Source organism: Muntiacus reevesi, chromosome 7 (genome assembly GCF_963930625.1).
Source record: "Muntiacus reevesi chromosome 7, mMunRee1.1, whole genome shotgun sequence".
NCBI lineage: Eukaryota > Metazoa > Chordata > Mammalia > Artiodactyla > Cervidae > Muntiacus > Muntiacus reevesi.
In genome coordinates, this window is record NC_089255.1 from 98,651,020 (window position 1) to 98,669,208 (window position 18,189).

Below are 18,189 nucleotides of genomic sequence, written 5' to 3' on the forward strand. Positions count from 1 at the left end.
TTCCTTCAGCTCTTTAGTAGTAATGACTGGTCCTTTGTCTGAAGCCAAGCCACAGAAATCTCAGTAAAAATAGTTACCATAGCAAACAAAAGCCTCTGATACACAACAGAAAGAACACCGTCTTCTGAGAAGTGCTCCAATTTCCTCTTCTTTAATAACCAGGAACCATCGGTGGCTCACCTCCTCTGGGTGATGACTATGGAGCTGGCTGTGAATAATGAACTGTAGCCAGTCATTTGCTCTGGCACATTCTCTAAGGTAAGATGTGCTGGGTCTCATATTGTGGAGCCTGCAGAACTGTACCACTAATGCCCACTGGCTGCTGGATTCACTGGATAACCTGTAATTGGGAGCGGGCGTGGGGCTAAGAGGGAAAGAACTTGTTAAGATACAGCTTTAAGCTGGAAACTTAGCAAAAAATAAATTTAACTACAGCATATTCTCTAAAATGCCTTTCAACAAACACCAAGTACTTATTAGAAGGCTTTGAAAAAAGAACTCTTTCATCCATAATGCACAACAGTTTTCTCAGCATACTGGCAAAATTCCTTTCCCACCCCTCCCCCCCACCCCAGTACCAGCCAAGTGCCTGTCAAACCAGCTGTGTAACGCACCATCTTTAGGGGGACTGAGAAAACAGCTACTCGAGAACTGAGTGCCTAATTCTCTTGCATGATTCCCTTTTAGAGTATCAGAGGGAGGCCTGACAGGTACCTGGACTTCCTTGCTAAGGGGAGGGTGCGTGCTGAGAAGGAAGACTGCTGAGAACACAGTCAGGGATGGGAGGGAACAGGAGAATGGTGCACCGCCGGGGCTGGGGTGGCAGGGTCAGCCCCAGCGGACAGCAGAGAGGAAAGATGACATCGATGTGTAAGGAGAGGCAATTTTGTGGAAACATGGTCACCTCACCTTCCGTTATCAGTTGACATATATCAGCAAGAAAAAAATAAAATCAAGGACATCACTTAAAGAGTCAAGTTTTGTGAGACCCATCCTGCACCCGATTCTGACATGTTAACAGCAGAGACGTCTCAGACCAGCAGGGCTGTGGGGGAGGCAAAGCTCCTCTCCACCTCTTGGGAGCCCTCTCTAAAGAAGGAATCATTATCTTCATCCCCCTTTTACTGATGGGAAGATGCATTAAAATACGCTACGTGCTCCATGAGGAAGAAGATAAGGTCTAGGGGGACTGGCAAAAACATCCGAGGGAAGGAACATTAGGCAAACACAGACTGGAATGGTCAAGCTTCCTGAAAAAGAGGTGAGGGCTGCAACTCACAAACCTCTCTATTTCCTGCTGCTGAAGGTTGTTCCATATGCCTTCTTCTAAGAGAACAAGCAACTCTTCTATGGTTGCCCTTTCACCCACAGCAAGTTTAGACAGTTTTTCAGCTATAAGAAATATAAACAACAACAAAATATGGTCAAGAGAAAAATACGGTCAGGAACTGGGCATTTCTGTTTTTGTTTTTTTTTTGGCCACAATGCATGGCTTGCAGGATCTTAGTTCCTCAAATAGGGATCAAACCTGGGCCACTGCAACAAAATCAGTGTCCCAGCCACTGGACTGTCAGGGAATTCCCAGGAACTGGGCATTTCTACTTGAAGAGTGTGGCCCAGAGACATTTCAGAAACCCATTAAAGGGCCCAAAGAAATGAGATAAAGTACAAACATTCTGTAGAAAAAGGATGAAAGAGAAGATAACTGTTTCTTCCCCAACCACTCACAATTCAAATGCTTTAGACCTATTTGTCCCTTGTCCTTTAAATGAAACAAACAACAGAAAGGTGCTGTACCTAGAGACTCTCTGATAGAGTTGTATTGAGCATCCTCATTTCCACACTTGTAGTTCAAAATTATATTGGCCACTTTCATATCAACTCTGAGCTTGAGGCTGTCGAGACCAAGCAATTCTAAGAAGCACACACAGGCAGCTCCTATCGAAGGTATGTGGAAGCAGGAGAGCCCTAAAACATAGGCTTCATTGCCTACTTTCTGGATTCTGAGAAAGAAAAGCATCAAAAATCACATCGGCACGTGAAACTTTTTTCTCACCAGGAAAAGCAGACGGAATTACATCAGTTGATACTTGGACTTTGTGACTTCTTCCACCGTCCCCCCGCTTTTTTTCACCCCTTGTGCTCATCTATTTAGGTTCTTGGTAGCTTTTAGTTGTCTTCTGGCTCCACAGCCCCCTATTCCTTTGTATTTTACCTTTTCCTAAAACACCTATTCACAGTCCAAGTAATTTTTGCTTCCAACTTCATTCAGGGGAACATGGAATAGAATTTATGAATGACTGTCAACTTGTGATCTTATTAATTATGAGTATGTACACAAACTACCAAGAAAATTAATGGCACCTGAAGTTTGACATCATAAAGCTCATGCATTTTAAAGGACTCATATAATGTTCTTTTATATGAATAGAAAAATTCAGAGGAAAGATACACAAGAAATTAACCATGCTGACTTTTACTATGTACAAAAGAATGAAGCTGAGAGACAAAACTTTTTTTTTTCATTTTTCACCCTTCTGATTTACTTGAATATTTTACCATAAAGATGCATTAGTTAACTATAAAATAAACCAACATACTAGATCTGTATTTAGCTGCTGATTATATCAATACTACTCCCAACTCTGTGCTATACAGTGAATTATAAAAGACCAAGATCTTAAATACAGAATTGACATCTAATTATAGAATTCCCTCTTTGAAACTGCTAACATTTGGCAAGCTCCTGGTTCAATTTTTAAAGACATGATTTTAAGATATATTTATGATATTTTAAAATATATTTTAATCTTTTTCCTATTCACAAAGTAAGATTAAGTGCCAGAAACCTAGGGTATACAGAGAAGCACAAATGAAAAAAATATACACCTAATTCACCAGCCAAATAAAATGACCAACTGTGGAATGTTTCCAGTAGGTTTTTATAAATGCATGTATAAAAATACACAAATATGCCTTTTATTAAGAGTATAAATTATGTTTTAAATACTCACAGCTGCTTGGGGGTCTTGCTCTTGGTTAATTCCTGAACCAGAAAAGTACCAAATGCAAATGATGGCCGCCCATGATGTAAATAATAAGCAAAATTCAGACGTTCTACTACAGCATATTTATTAACCAGGTCAGGGCTAGAGAAATGTGGGAGCTGACTCACTGCATCTGGGGGAAAGTGAAGCAAAATTAACCCTCTGCACCTCACCATGATTAATTTCAGATTGGCATGTGGAAAACTTAACTTGGTAATGGTGAAAGAAAACTGGTTGCTATCATTTTGTACCACTGTGTATCACTTTGAACCACCAAAATGTAGTAATTTTATTTTAATGTGGAGCAGTAGCCCTCATTTTACACAACAATGTGTACCTCAGAAGCCACAAAAAACCTATAAATTATGTTTTAATCCTATTGAACTTGTTATTTTAGATGCTATAATTCTATATTTGATGATTCTTTAAGTTCACATTGGCAATAACTCTTTAACTACAAAATCTGTTAATGATCAGCAAACAGAGCTTTTTAACTCATTCACACAGCTCATTACACAGTGAACGCCTTTGTATTGTGTTTATACGAATCCTCTATTCACCAAGACCAACGCACTGTACCTTTTCCAAAATACTGAGAAGAATATTCTTTTCTCCACATTAATACCCTAATAATCTTTTATTATAGCTACTTTTGTTTCTGATGTTGTATTCATGAGCACATTATCTACATCTTTCTAAGACCAGCAGAGTGTTTCAAAGTTCCTCTGTGCCCATGAAAAAAGCAGAAAAAAACCATTTTTTCTCTTTTTACAGAAATATGAAGTCAAAAGATATGTGGATGTGGAAAGTTCATATGAAGTAACTATTCCTATCAAGCCCTAATCTTTAATTGCTTCTTAACCACTAAAGACCTACTTTAAAAAGGAGATAAAACATTTTGAACTGTAAGGAACCATTTCTGGAAAACAGTGCACCTGCTCTTATTTTTATAGTTCAAAGATGAAGAAAAATTGTATCCTCCCATGCAATTCCAAAGGAAGTTTTATATTCTGACCAGGCTCTTAATTAAAAAAAGATCTGAAGACTTTAGAGGAGCCCGTCATCTTACAAAGCTATTCCTTAAAAGGACACCTCCCTCCAGATTAAAAAACTGTCACATGTCTTATCTGTATTCTTTGTAAGAGCAGATGGATTTTTGATAACTTACACTTGCATGTAGAACCATTCATTCATTAAATATTTACAGAGTTCACATAAAGCCAAATGAACAAATCCGAGTCTTTGGTTTTTTTCTTGGTTGCACAGCACAGCATGTGGGATCTTAGTTCCCTGACCAGGGATTGAACCTGTGCCTCTTGCAGTGGAAGTGTGGAGTCTTAACCACTGAACCACAAGGGAAGTCCCCAAACTTGAGTTGGGTTCAAATAAGACCCTGATTTTTTTAGTGGTTTGGGGGGCTGGAATGGAGGTTTTGTATAAGGGAAAATTTTCTCTGACCTGCTGCAAAAGCCAAATTACCATGCAGTTGCCTTATGGTCATTTTCCATGGTAAAACCATATGAAAAAAGAAGCAAGCATTCTAGTTAAATACAACCCTCCAATTTAAAGCATCTGTATTACGTCTTCATAATAATTATTTCATTTAATTTGTGCTTTATTTCTTTAAACACGTTTTAAACTTCTAGAAACAAGGCAGGGAACAGGTCTTCCGCTTCCTTTCAGCGCCCCTGGTGTAGCTGGTCGGGTGCTCCACATCCACCAGGACCTCAGCATTCCGGCTAACTCAGGACTCCTGTGCATCAGAGCTGCACAGGGGATTCTGCCTACTCTCCAGTGACCTCACTGAGATTAGAATGAGTATTTTCACTTGAACAAGCAATAAGCACTACTTCATCATGCACTGAACAAATACCAACTGGGTCTCCCCTACAGGCCCTGCACTGTGCCAGGCACAAGGCAAATTCATGTGTCGAAATCTGAACTTACAAAGCTGCCATGTTAGAAAACGTACTTTTATGTACATTAGTAAATATTTATAGGGTATGTGTGATGTGAAAAGTATGAATTTGAATCCTGCTTTAGAGTAATACAGGCAGAGGCACCACAGGTAATAGGATATTAAAAGCTAACTAAAAATGAATAAGTAAAAAAGAAATAGAAAAAGCAGAGTTTAAGAACGGCACACACGCACACACAAAAAATCATGGAAATGTTTATGGTCTAGAGAGGACGGCAGTGTGCACACCTGGTGGTTGCCACGTAAGAGCTTTTAAATGCGTGTGACGTGTGAGGAAGGCCCTTCACTTACCCTATTTCATGGGAAACTGACGAGAGGTCAGATCAGCCGCCCAAGGTCATACAGCTATTACATGGTATAGCCAAGATCTGTCTCATGTTAAAAACACCTGTGCTTTTAACCTTCATAGTATTAATACTATATGGCAAGTGAACAAGGATTTTTGGAAAGGGAGAAATTTAAGCAGAAGGTCTATATTACATTTTCCAGCAAGTACAGCGCTAGCGGCCTCAAGACTTTTAACTCAAAGTATGTTTTCAATTCAGTTTCCTATAAAATGTTTTCCATTAAAACTATAATGAGGTATCAACTCACTCTGGTCAGAAAGGCCATCATCAAAAAGTCTACAAATAATAAATGCTAGAGAGGGTGTGGAGAAAGAGGAATCCTCCTCCACAGTTGGTGAGAATGTACACTGGAACAGCCACTATGCAGAACGGTATGGCGGTTACTTAAGAAAGCTAAAAACAGAGTAACCACGAGATTCAGTAACCCTACTCCTGGGCACTTATCTAGAGAAAACTAACGCAAAACGATCACGCACCCTGACACTCACTGCAGCAGCACTGTTCACAACACGGAGGCAACCTTCCCGTCCATCAACAGGCAGCTGGATAAGGGAGATGTGATGCACACACAGATATATACTTATATACACACAGCAGAAAATACACGTGTATATACATATACATACACATAATGGAAGATGTGAGAGATATATATACGTATACACACACACACACACACACACATACAATGGAATACTACTCAGCCTAAAAAAGAATGAAAGAATGCCATCTGCAGCAGCAAACATGAATGGACCTGGAGGATATACCAAGTGATATGAGCCAGACAAAAACAGATATCCTATCGCTTAGATGTGGAATCTAAAAAAATGATACAAATGACCTTATTTACCAAACAGAAAGAGACTCACAGACACAGAAAACAAACTTAGTTACCAAAGGGGAAAAGGGCAGGGAGGGATAAATTAGGTTGGGATTAACATATACACACTACTACAAATAAAACAGATAACCAACAATGGCCTACTGTGTAGCACAAGGCACGACACTTAATATTTTGTAATAACCGAGACGGGAGAACAATCTGAAAAAGAATATATAACTGAATCATAGTGCTGCAAGCCTGAAACTAACATGATATTGTAAATCAACTACACTTCAATTAAAAAAAGGCATGCCAGATTTTTTTTTAAAGTTTCTATTTTTAAGATAGAAAGCATGAGGGAAAACTAGACTGGCTTTACATAAATGATCCTCTACTGTCAACACTGCTGAAATGCTTCTAAAGCAAGAAGAATCCATAGTGACTTACCTCCTATAGCCAATGTATTGGCAGACTGCCAGCCAAACAATCTGCTAGGGTCAAAGGGCAACAGCGACTGGAAAAGGGGAGAGGTCAAGTCAGAGCTAACAGTTACTGGTTGTGAGGTGAGCTAAGTCACGTGAGAGCTGCACTTTCTCCTTCACCTGCTTCCCTCCCCACAGCAGTTAAAACTTCTCATCCTTCTAGGTAATAAATTCTTTGAAACAAGCTATGAACAAAAAAGAGGGTATGAGACATTTTTCTACTTTAACAAAAACAGAACTGGCTCTGTTTCTTTTAAAGATTCTCTTCATTTCAAACTATGTCTGCAAAGCTTACTGTCTTTTGGTAGAACCAGCAACAATTACAATGTAAAAATGGGCTTTATAAATGCTTTGGAATCAAAAGGCAAGAGGACTAAAAGGCTAGAAAATGCTACCATAAATACAACAAGGTGTGCTGTGGCAGGTCAGGAAAGAGACAGCTAGGTCACGGGCTAAAGGAATGTGATGACCAAAGCAGCAATAACAATGCCAAAGAAAAACAGCAGAGGAAGGCCAGGTCAATCAGAAAAGATCTGAGAGCAGGGAGCACGGGCTGTGTGAAATGTGTAAGGACAAAGGGTTAGCAGACAGTAAACAGACTGTGGGAAGGAGACAGACCTATACAGGAGACAACAGAACCATGAGGTCCAGACTTGGATGGCAGGAAAAAGAGCAGCTTTAATTTTATTTACATATGTATGTATTAGATTATTTATGTAATTACTTTAATTCATTCATTCATTTATTCTAAGGCCCCCGACCAGGGATTAAACCTGGGCCATGGCAGCCAAAGTGCCAAGTCTTAACCACTGGACCACCAAGGAATTCCAAAGCCGCTTTAACTTTAAATGAAGGGAGAATCTTGTGGTCTAGTGAAGAGGGAATACTTTTCCTAAAACAACAGGACTAAAAAACTGCTTCAACCTAAAAACAGAACAAAGAACTGGAAACCACTTCTGTTTTAGGCTGATGGGATCCACTTTATGTAGTAAAACATGTATTTTTTATGCTTTTATGTAACCACTTACATCTATGTAATCCATTTATCTCATTTCTGCAATGAGATAAGAAGCTTGTGATAAATATAAATCTGCTTCCTTCTTCAAGAAAGTTTTGCTACATTAAAAACAAACCAAAAAACGCTGCTGACACGTATCAGCAACAAGTGGTTCACAGACTCACATGTGCCTGGGGACCACAGTTTAACCAGCACAGGTCTGTACAATTTACACATTAGAGTAAGAGGCTTTATTTGTTTTAGGCTTATAGGGTTTTTGTTTAACTGAAGACACTATGAGAATATCTGTACTCAGGAAAAAAAGCAAAAGCCTTCTACAGTGAGAAATGAGCAAAAGAAAGTGTTCTTTTTTTTAAAAAAGTATTTAATTTTTAATTGAAGGATAATTGCTTTTCAGAATTTTGTTGTTTTCTGTCAAGAAAGTGTTCTTAATTGACGATCTCTCAACAGGTTTCAGGGAACCTGTGAATTCCTTTGAAATGTAACTAAAATTATATGCAATTTTTCTGGGTACAGGATTTGTAGCTCTCTCACATTCTTGAAGAAATCTTTGTCCTGAAAAAGGTGACTTAAATGAACAGCCCTATTCACTGAGAAGAGAGAAGTTTATCAGTGGAAGCACGAAGCAGCTTTCAATGAAAGTAGCAGACCAGCACGCTGGCCAACGGCCTGTCTGCCCTCCCACCCATTTCTACCTTTCCTGTGCTCTGCCCTGAATCGCAGAGAACTGCATTTCCCAAACTCACCTGCGCTTTGGCTACCAGACACATTTAGCCATGAGAGGTTAAAGGTGGGAAGAGGGGAGAAACTGATGTACTTTCCCCTTCTGTGTTTTCTGGAGCATCCCCTACAAGGTTCCAGCCTTACACTCTCTTCCAAGCCCCCAGTAGGCAGCCTGGTTCTGAGTGTGTCTCTCCGAGAGGCTCCCGTTGCTGGGTTCAGATAACACCACTTTCTGGCAGCCTTAGGGGTGTTGATGACTTCCATCTTTGTCAATTTTGAGGTTGTCTCCTCATCACACACTTGGCCTCTCTTTTGCTATCATTCTGTATAAGTCATTTCCTACATTAAATGGCCTACACACGGAAGACTGGCTTCCCAGGAGGTACAGTAGTCAAGAACCTGCCTGCCAATGCAGGAGACACAGGTTTGATCCCTGGGTTGGGAAGATCCCCTGGAGAAGGGAATGGCAATCCACTCCAGTATTCTTGCCCGGAAAATCCCATGAACAAAGAAGCCTGGTGGGCTACATAGTTCATGGGGTCACAGTCGAAAATGACTGAGCATACACATGTTAGCTTACTTGGAAGACCCAGAACGGTCTCTCTTTTCCACTCTGGCTGCTATGTCTCAGTACTATACCTGAATGAGGTGGTAGAGTGTAATATCGGGAGGCAGGACACTAGGGGCGGTGTACTGTGGGAACAGAGCAGCTTTAAGCTTTGGGTAAGAAGTTAATGCCATCTTCAGTAGCTGGGGATCTACTTTCTTCAAAGAGTTCTCATTTTCTCCATTCTGAACAACCTAAATGAAAAGACAGATAATGTGATACAGAATAATGTTTTTCTCTTTTCCAAATTTAAGTCCCTTTTTCATAAGATACAAGGAGTAACAGGCCAATAGTTCTAGTTCTGATTTAAGACAAACTAGCTGCATGATCCTGGGCTAGATATTTAATATCAGGTAGGTTTCAGTTTCTTCAACTACAAAATTAGAAAGTTCAGCTACATCAGTGGCTTTCAAACTGCATAAGGAAAATCTGTCTGAAAACAGGCTCTGATACAACAATATTTAAAATTTTAAAACATTAAATATTTAATTGGATATTAAATAGTAAACATTTTAAAAGAAAAAAACCTACCAGACTAGATGACTCTTAGGTTCTTTCTCTCAGATCTCAAGTTATTCTATGACTAATTTCTAACAGGTGATTAAAAACAGAGGAGTAAGTAACCATGAAGTTAACACATACTGCAACATCTAAAACAGGTGGAATTAAATTAAGCTAGCATCAGTAAGGAACTTACAGATTAGATGTTTAACAGCATTCTTAAGTTCCCTCTAACCAGCCATGCTATACTTTCAAAAAAGCAGAGATGGGCAAGTTTTCATTGGGTTCCTCGAAAGAGTTTTTAAGGGTAGCTAAAAATTATGATTTCTTTTTTAACTCTCAAAGAGGTCAAATAATAGAGAATATTTCCCAAGCCACAGATTCCAAGTATACTTATTCCAAGGAGCAATCAGATCTTGATTCTAACCTAAAAACAAACCTGGGGTATCAGAGAGCAAATAAAGGGGGAAAAAATCTCTACACAACATTCAGTTGCCCCTTGTATCCACAGGGGACCGGTCTCAAGACCCTTACAGATAACCAAAATCTGAGGACCTTAAGTCCTTCAAGTAAAATGCTGCAGTGCAGCCATCCCCTCCACACTTGTGGATGCAGAGCCCCTGGATGCGGAGGGCTGACTGTACCGGCCTCCTCCGAACTCAAGAGGATATGACATAAAGCTTAAAAATTCACTGTTGTTTTACACTCTTGAATAATATATTGGTACACGGTTACATTTTAAATCAACTGAGAGCTAGAAGATCCACAGGTATTTCTGCTAAATTTATAATCAGTCCCATATTGCTGTAACACGTGAAAGTGCTGTCCATACTTGGCTGATGCCCCCAGGGGCGTACACTGTGGTAGCAAGGGCCAGGAGGGTATGTCCTTCCAAAAGCATACTGCTGACACTGGCCTGGTTGCTGGGAATCAGTATCTGAGCATTTGCAAGGCTAGCCTGGAAGATCAGTTTGGGATCTGAAAAATAAGAAAGTACATTTTTCTCCTTGAGAGAGAAATACTAAACTAAGAATTATATGTGCTTCCCTTGTGGATCAGATGGTAAAGAATCCGCCTGCAATGTGTGAGATCTGGGTTCAACCCCTGAGTTAGGAAGATCCCCTGGAGAAGGAAATGGTAGCCCACTCCAGTACTCTTGCCTGGAGAGTCCCATGGACAGAGGAGCCTGGAGGGCTGCAGTCCACGGGGAAGCAGAGAGTCAGACGGGACTCAGTGACTCAAACACATACAAGAATTATGTAATTCTAAGAAAAAAAATTAATTTTTAGCTCTACCCATGGTAAGGACTTTCTAAATGCAAATACAATAGGAAATCAGATTACAAAGGGAAAGAAAACTAGATGACTACATAAAAATAAAAACTTCCATTCAAGGAATGGAAACAAGGAAAATTAAAAGGCAGTAATGAACAAGGGGGAAAAATCAACGCAAGACAACAACCTAACAATTAATGTGTTCAACAAAGAGCTCATACAAAAACCAAAATATTGACTCTAACAGATAAATGGACAGAATAACTGTTTTACAAAGAAGAAAATATAAATGCCTGACACATAAAAATATATAATTAGCAATAAAAATGCAAATTAAAACAGGAATTAGATACCATATATCACCTATCTGCTTCTTAAATAAAACTTGAGCCTAGATTATGGTCAAATATTTGTCTACAGTTACATGACTTATTTAAAGAGTTTACAACTTAAATTTCATTCAAAAGACCGGTTATTTATCCAAAGCAATTTCTGTTTTAACATAGGACACCCATACCTGTTAAATTACTGGCAACTTGTCGACACTGAACTAAAAATTCAAACCAAGGGTGAGCTTCAAGTAATTCTTTTTTTCCCAAAAAAGGACAATTTGGAGGACTAAGTCTGTATATAAAACAAACACACAAAATATCTGATTAACATAAAGGGTAAGACAGACAATTACAACCATGTTTGCTCAGATGATAACTAGCATTAAAAAAAAAAAGAACTCTGCACTTAAAAAGTAAATAGAATACAATATACTCCCAGTCTTATGTTTTTCATATGCCTTACATATGATCTGGAAATAAAGAAAATTTTAGAGACAGAGATAATATCACTTAAAGTGTTTCCTACCATGATGAAATTTTACCAACTCTGTATAAGATTATCAGAATACCTTTGTGCTTTAAGATACTTTATATTTTATTTAAAAAAACACACAAAAACTCTTTAGCTTTCTCAAGCTTAAGAGATTTTTTGAAAACTTTTATATAACTACAAGATGAGACCAAGCAGTTAAGGGTCATAACAGGTCCTCTGAAAATATGGCTTTTAAACCCCCACTTGCCAGTAGTTGTAGGGGAAATATTTCTGTGTTCAAGTAAGCCTCAATGATATGAACATGAAATACATCCTTTGTTTGAGTTCCTAGCCTATACTACACAAAATAAGTAAAAATGTTCTCATTCGCAGATGAATGTGGATTCTGGAATCAAATTTAACTAAATGCAACTTTACCACTTACTAGCTGTGCACCTTAAACAAGGCACTGAGTCCCTCTCAAAGCCTCAGTTTCCTCATCTGTGAAATGGAGGTGTGAATAACCACCTCACAGGATTTCTGAAGATTAGCTGAGATAATGCACATAAAGCACCAAGAACAGTGCCAAACACACGGTAAGTACTCACGTCTTAGAGACCGCTACTGTTGCTACCATTACTGACCCGACACCGGCCACAGATACCATTCGCCGGTTGGTCTTATCTAGGTAAGTATATATACTGATGTCTGACTATCTAAATATGAACTTTAGAGCAAGTCAGTTGCTATAAAGTCAAACTTTTTAGCATTTGTTTGGTGATGAAAGTCCAAGTTAACCTTTAGAATCTTCCCTCCTTTAAACTTTTAAAGCATTAAATAATAAATGAATAAATATTAATAAATTGATATATCTAATTATTTAAAAGGCTAATATCAATGCTACATAATTAACATTCAAACAACACATGATAAGCGTTTAGTTGAATGGAATATTAAACTAAAAGATGTTATCAAATGTTAGAGCGGCGGGAACTATTTCAAAAAGATCAGTATTGCTCACATGAATGCTTAATATTTTCCTAAAAGTCATATTCAGACGTAATACTCAAAGAAGGAACATGAAGTCTTCCTTCTTAGTACTCACTTGTAATGGTCAAGATAGACATAAAGAAGATACTGCAGACCGTGTTCCAAGCAATGGAGAATGAAGTGAGAGTGGAAGTCCCAGCCTGCTTTGGACCTGTAGCTTTGAGCAGCGAGGACACCCTGCATCACACCCCCAACACGGTTCAGTCTGGCCAGGAAGAGCTCAAAGTCTTCCAACTCAGACGTAAGAAAAATTCCACTCCTATTGGGAAGGTTTAAATAAAACATGGCAAGTTAAAAAGTTGCTAGATTCAGAGCAAATCAAACCATTTCCAATGTTAAGTAATCTCAACTAGTTAAAAACTAGTATTTACAAATTAAGAATGCCAATTCTTATCCCATAAATATGTTCTGAAACACATCTTTTGCTAGTTTCCAATAAAGGTTTCTGCACCACTATAGTGGCAGTAATGACAGTCTCCAATTATCTTAAATATTTCAAAAACCTAAACTAAATTACCTCCATTTCTTTGTTTTTGACTGGAACTGTGACAACCCACTGTGGCTCTTGAAGTTAAGATGCTTTACACATTGAGGAATTCACCAAAATATCCAAACAAAATCATTAAGAGATTAAAGCGTAATAAAGAGTAACTTAAACAGACCAACTATTAAAGAACAGAAATTTGTATTTAAATAATTTATAAGTTTACTGTTAATACATCATGAAAGGCAAAGTTTTAGTCACTCAGTCATGTCTGACTTCTTGCGACCCCATGGACTGTAGCCCCAGGCTCCTCTGTCCATGGAATTCTCCAGGCAAGAATCCTGGAATGGGTAGTCATTCCCTTCTCCAGGGGATCTTCCTGACCCAGGGATTGAATCTGGATCTTCTGCATTCAGGCAGATTCTTTACCATCTGAGACACCAGGGAAGTCCATACATAGCATTAAAGGAGTACAGAAAAAAAGTATGTGGAGTTTAGAGAAACACCACATAGCCGCCACCTAGATTACAGGACAATGTACCTAGAAGTCCTTGGAGTATTCCTCTCCTTTTACATGAGCTTTTTTGCCCACAGAGGTAACCACTATCCTGATTTTCATGATAACTGTTCCCCTACTTTCATTCACCAACATAGTTTTACTACCCATGTGTGTAGCCTGAAATATTTACAATATTTGGTTTTGGCTATTTCAAACTTGACATATATGAACGGAACACCCTGGACACGTTGCTGCCTTGCTGCCCTGCTTCTCCCTCTTAACACTGTGTGATTTACCCAGGTCGATGCCTACAGCTGCAGCCTGTTTTCATTGTTCCACTGTATGATTACCCCACATTTTATTTTTCCATTCTACCTTTGATAGCCATTGCTCCTGGATTTTTGGTAAAATAAATTTCCCTTTCTGTGACTATAGATACGGAGCATCTTCTCATATGTTTTTTGGCCACGTGTGGTTCCTCTTTTGTGAACTACCTGTGTGCTGGTACCTTTCCTCTCCAGATCCAAGCTCTACTCTCCTGCCGTGTGTCCCGAGAGGCTCGCTCACCTGTGTGGGATGGTCTAGAAGAGTCCTGTGCCCTCAGGCTTCTGCTTTGCTTTGTCTTGACCTATGAATACCCCCGTTAGGAGACAAGAATCAGGAAAAAGGGAGGATGGGGTGCCTTGGTGCGCTCTGCGCTGTGTGGCAGCAGGCCGGCTGACACTGCCCGCCGAGGGACACAAGTCCCGCCAGGCAGCGGGAACGTCCCGGACACACCGCTGTCTTGTTTCTCCCACTTAACACTGAGTCCGATCCCTGGGTCAGAAATATCGCCTGGAGAAGGAAGTGGCAACTCACTCCAGTATTCTTGCCTGGAAAATCCCACAGACAGAGGAGCCTGGTGGGCTACAGTCCACGGGGTTGCAAAGAGTTGGCTACGACTTAGCAACTAAACATCAACAACAGTTACAATACCTGGCCAGCTTATCTAAAATTTCATTTCTCATGTAGTTGTCGCAACAAGTATTCTGATCCACAACATCAACAGTCAAAGGTGGCCATTTACTCTGCTCAAGTGCAGCATGACTACTCTGGGTCTGAAATTCTCCAATCCACAGGATAATGCTGGGCCAGTCATGGCGTGCTGTGAGGTATCTCCAGAGGGCTTCAGGAGAATACGAGCTGTATCCTAAATAAGAACAAAATGCATTTTAGAAGAGCAATGGATGATGATTCCTGACATAAAACTCAATACTAATTATGCGTCATTAACATGATGATCTGGGCAAATATTTAACATAGAAGAATTACTCAGGCCCTCTGCTTCCTTTACTATTTACCTCTTTTGTGCTGCTCGTTTCCTAATGGATAGATCAGCAGGAGGAAGAGCTAATGGTGGCTCCCGTTACTACAGTGGTTACATGAAACTTGGGAATTACCTGTGTGTTTCATTTATCTTGCCAGCCTTCTTTTTCCCTTTTCTTTTCCTTAGTATAAACAAAAGTTTCAGCTGTAATAATAAACGTGAATTTGACACCCTATGAATTACCAGTTTACCGTTGTAAAGCTATTCCCCAGAGCCCTGGTATGATACAGATTCTCAGTTTACACAAAGAGAAACCAAAGACTATTTTGAAAAACAAAGAACACCATGGAAGCTAGGAAAAGAACTCTGAGCCTTGAAATTTCATATTCACTGAACCAGATGATTTTTCTCTTTCACAATCACATTATAAATCCCTTACAAAAACGTAAAGACAAGAAAAAGCTCCCAATATAAAGACTTGCATTTTAAAGCAACTGAGTATTTTTCCCCAAAAGGAATTCGAAAATGAAGACACACCAAAATATTCAAATACCAATGTCTAATTTAATCTTCATTCATTCTTTTAGGGTCTTTCACACTTGCCTTCTGGATTTATCCGGGGGAGAAGGATGGATTCTTGTGTTGGCTGATTCCACCACTGAGCCCAATTTAACACAATTCTATGATCTTGCTTGTTAAGTTTATCTCTATGATCATATTTCAGCAACGGGTCCAAAACAGACTTGTGCTTGGAAAAATCTTGTTCCTTTATCCAATATCTAAAAGAGTGGTAGGAAATTTTTAAATTTTGGAGGGAAAGGCATCATTCCTTTTTCTCTGCTCAAGAAGTTCTACTCTTTCGGAGAACACATAATTCAGTACTCTTAATTTTGTATTTATTATCTTAAAATATATCTGATATGTACATAATGATGTGACAGGGAATTTCACAGGCCCTTCTGGAGGATACAAGTTTAATTTTCATAGGGAATATGAGCTCAATTCCATGTAAGAAGCCCAAGATAACAATTAGAAACTAAAGCTTTATCTACAGTATTCTTCCCATGTTATAAAAACAGGGCTAATGAAACTACCTGGGTAAAGACTGGATCTGCATATTTTCTTGTAAATGTCCTGAATAAAACTTCTCAACTTGATGCACAAAGTCTACAGTCCTTTTCTCTTTTTCAGAAAAATAATTTTTTTCTTTAAAAATTTCAACCTTGAACAAAAAGCAATTAAAGAAAAAAATCACAAAGAATCAAGAACATGTGCAAAACAAATGCCATGAGATTAAATACCACTTAAGAATTGCATTTTGAATTTCTGAGGCAATGTATGTATTCACACAAATTTTCCTTTAATACAATGCAAAATGTTCATTTAAATAAAGACAAGGAGTTGTCATACTTTTACTTTACGAGGTATTAGTTGAATGTTAAAAGAATCTGAAGTTTCACCAACATTTACTAGAAAATGTAAACTATTCAGCCTCACCTTTACCTACCAGAAAGTCCCGTATACTTTTATCAGTTGTATAGAAGCATATCTTGAGCAACTGGTCTTTTACATTAAAGCCCTGAAGTAAACACAGAAAATCAAGAAAACTTAACATTTTGTAATAGAGCTATTTGAACCTAAACATATGTTCAATACAGAAGTACTCTATTACAGAAATGTGCCTTGTTAGAATTCCACAGCTTTTCTGCTCTTGTAAACGTTCATTTTTCTACATGTATCATAATATTTACAGACTATCTCTAAATCCTTAAGGTGATTTGATTTGCCAGAATGGCAAAGGCAGCACACAGAACAATTTAAGGTAATGCCAGGCTACCACAGGACCAAAACTACAGGTCTCTGCTATGATGATTCTCTTGAAGACAACAGTCAATGCACGTAACAAATCTGACACACTTTTACCCCTCTGAACTTCCGGAAAATTACCATGGGCAAGACCTCAACCATGAAGATGAGGACCATATCTCAGTCCAGGAACCCCATCTCTAGGACATTCCTTTCTCAAATGAAGTAAAACCATGGAGCACAAAGCAAAGGTATACGCCATTTGAAAGCTCAAATGGTGATATAAGAGATAACATAAACAATAAAGAATGTCCCCCAACAAATAACGAGGTCCTCTGCACACTCTGAAATGTGCAAAACCAGTTATGAGAAACATCGTTTCCCCTTCTAACCAAAGTACCAAATCTAATAGAGAACAAATGATGGAAATTCTAACCAAGAATCTCTTCCAAGGAAGTTTTTAGTACTAAAGAATGTTTCTTAGTATTACTGTCATAATTTCCCAGTAAAAGCCACACACATTTCTGAGGTTTGTGACATGACTACGAAAACAAATCAATTTTCCTAGCAGCCAGAAACTGTATTAAACAGACAAGAGAACTTCTTTCATTAGCGACTTTATGATCAGACAAACAAATTGTGCCACTTACCATATTCTTCAAAAGCTCAGAGGCTTCCTCTATATTGTTTTTTTTCAAATTGTCAAAGACCAAATCTAGGCCTATTCTAATCAGTTCCTCAAGTCTTTGAGCAGAATGACTGTTAATCCTGAAGAAAGTTTGTGCCTCTGGTATTTTGTTGTTTAAAATGGCATCAGCAATAACTTCCTAGGAAAAGGAAGAAAAACATCTGCCGTTTGAGTCCCTTTTTATTACCTTAGTATGTTTATCAGCAAGGGACTTATACATTTACTGAGTACCTCAATAAGAGACTTTTACTGAAAATCTACTACTAGATTTGGGACTTGGAAGGGGATATGAATTGACCAAAATATAGACTCTGCTCTCCAGAAGCTTTTAGACGAGTGGAAGAAATGCAAATAAAGCAGAGATTATAGTACTGCATGATACAGGTGATGATACAGGCATTCCCAGGGTTCCAGAGAGGAGGGATCAGAAGAGGAATATCTAAATAAGAGAAATGAAGAAAAAAGAGAAGGGTTCCTAGTAGAGCTGACTGATGAAGTAACAGTTTTAAAGACAAGTAAGCGTGATGTATGTTTAATGAGAAAAGAACATGACTTCCAAAAACAGAGAATATTTAATATGCAGAGGCATAAGGGCAAGAAACAGTATCAAGCCTTCAGAGAACTCCAAAGTACTCAATATAACTAGAGAAAAAGCTGAAAAGAGTAGCAAATGCGACTTAAAAGTAGAATCTCCATCATAATGGCATGGTGTGTGAGACATGGGTTTTATCCTGAAACTTATGCAGAGCCAC

At 38.7% G+C, this 18,189-nt stretch overlaps 1 protein-coding gene across 1 annotated transcript in view; it reads right to left on the reverse strand.

Moving 5' to 3' along the window:
* SPG11 (SPG11 vesicle trafficking associated, spatacsin) overlaps positions 1–18,189 on the reverse strand; it is a 72,699-nt gene that overhangs the window by 31,875 nt on the left and 22,635 nt on the right. Inside the window, exons 11-24 of the mRNA XM_065940718.1 lie at positions 17,400–17,576; positions 16,451–16,522; positions 16,038–16,165; positions 15,547–15,722; positions 14,613–14,826; positions 12,710–12,913; positions 11,318–11,424; positions 10,359–10,504; positions 9,058–9,219; positions 6,643–6,709; positions 3,015–3,180; positions 1,798–2,003; positions 1,284–1,392; positions 181–364 (exon numbers count right to left, since the gene is read on the reverse strand). Of these exons, the coding sequence (XP_065796790.1) occupies positions 181–364; positions 1,284–1,392; positions 1,798–2,003; positions 3,015–3,180; positions 6,643–6,709; positions 9,058–9,219; positions 10,359–10,504; positions 11,318–11,424; positions 12,710–12,913; positions 14,613–14,826; positions 15,547–15,722; positions 16,038–16,165; positions 16,451–16,522; positions 17,400–17,576 (2,118 nt within the window). The remainder of the gene's footprint in view (positions 1–180; positions 365–1,283; positions 1,393–1,797; positions 2,004–3,014; positions 3,181–6,642; positions 6,710–9,057; positions 9,220–10,358; positions 10,505–11,317; positions 11,425–12,709; positions 12,914–14,612; positions 14,827–15,546; positions 15,723–16,037; positions 16,166–16,450; positions 16,523–17,399; positions 17,577–18,189) is intronic.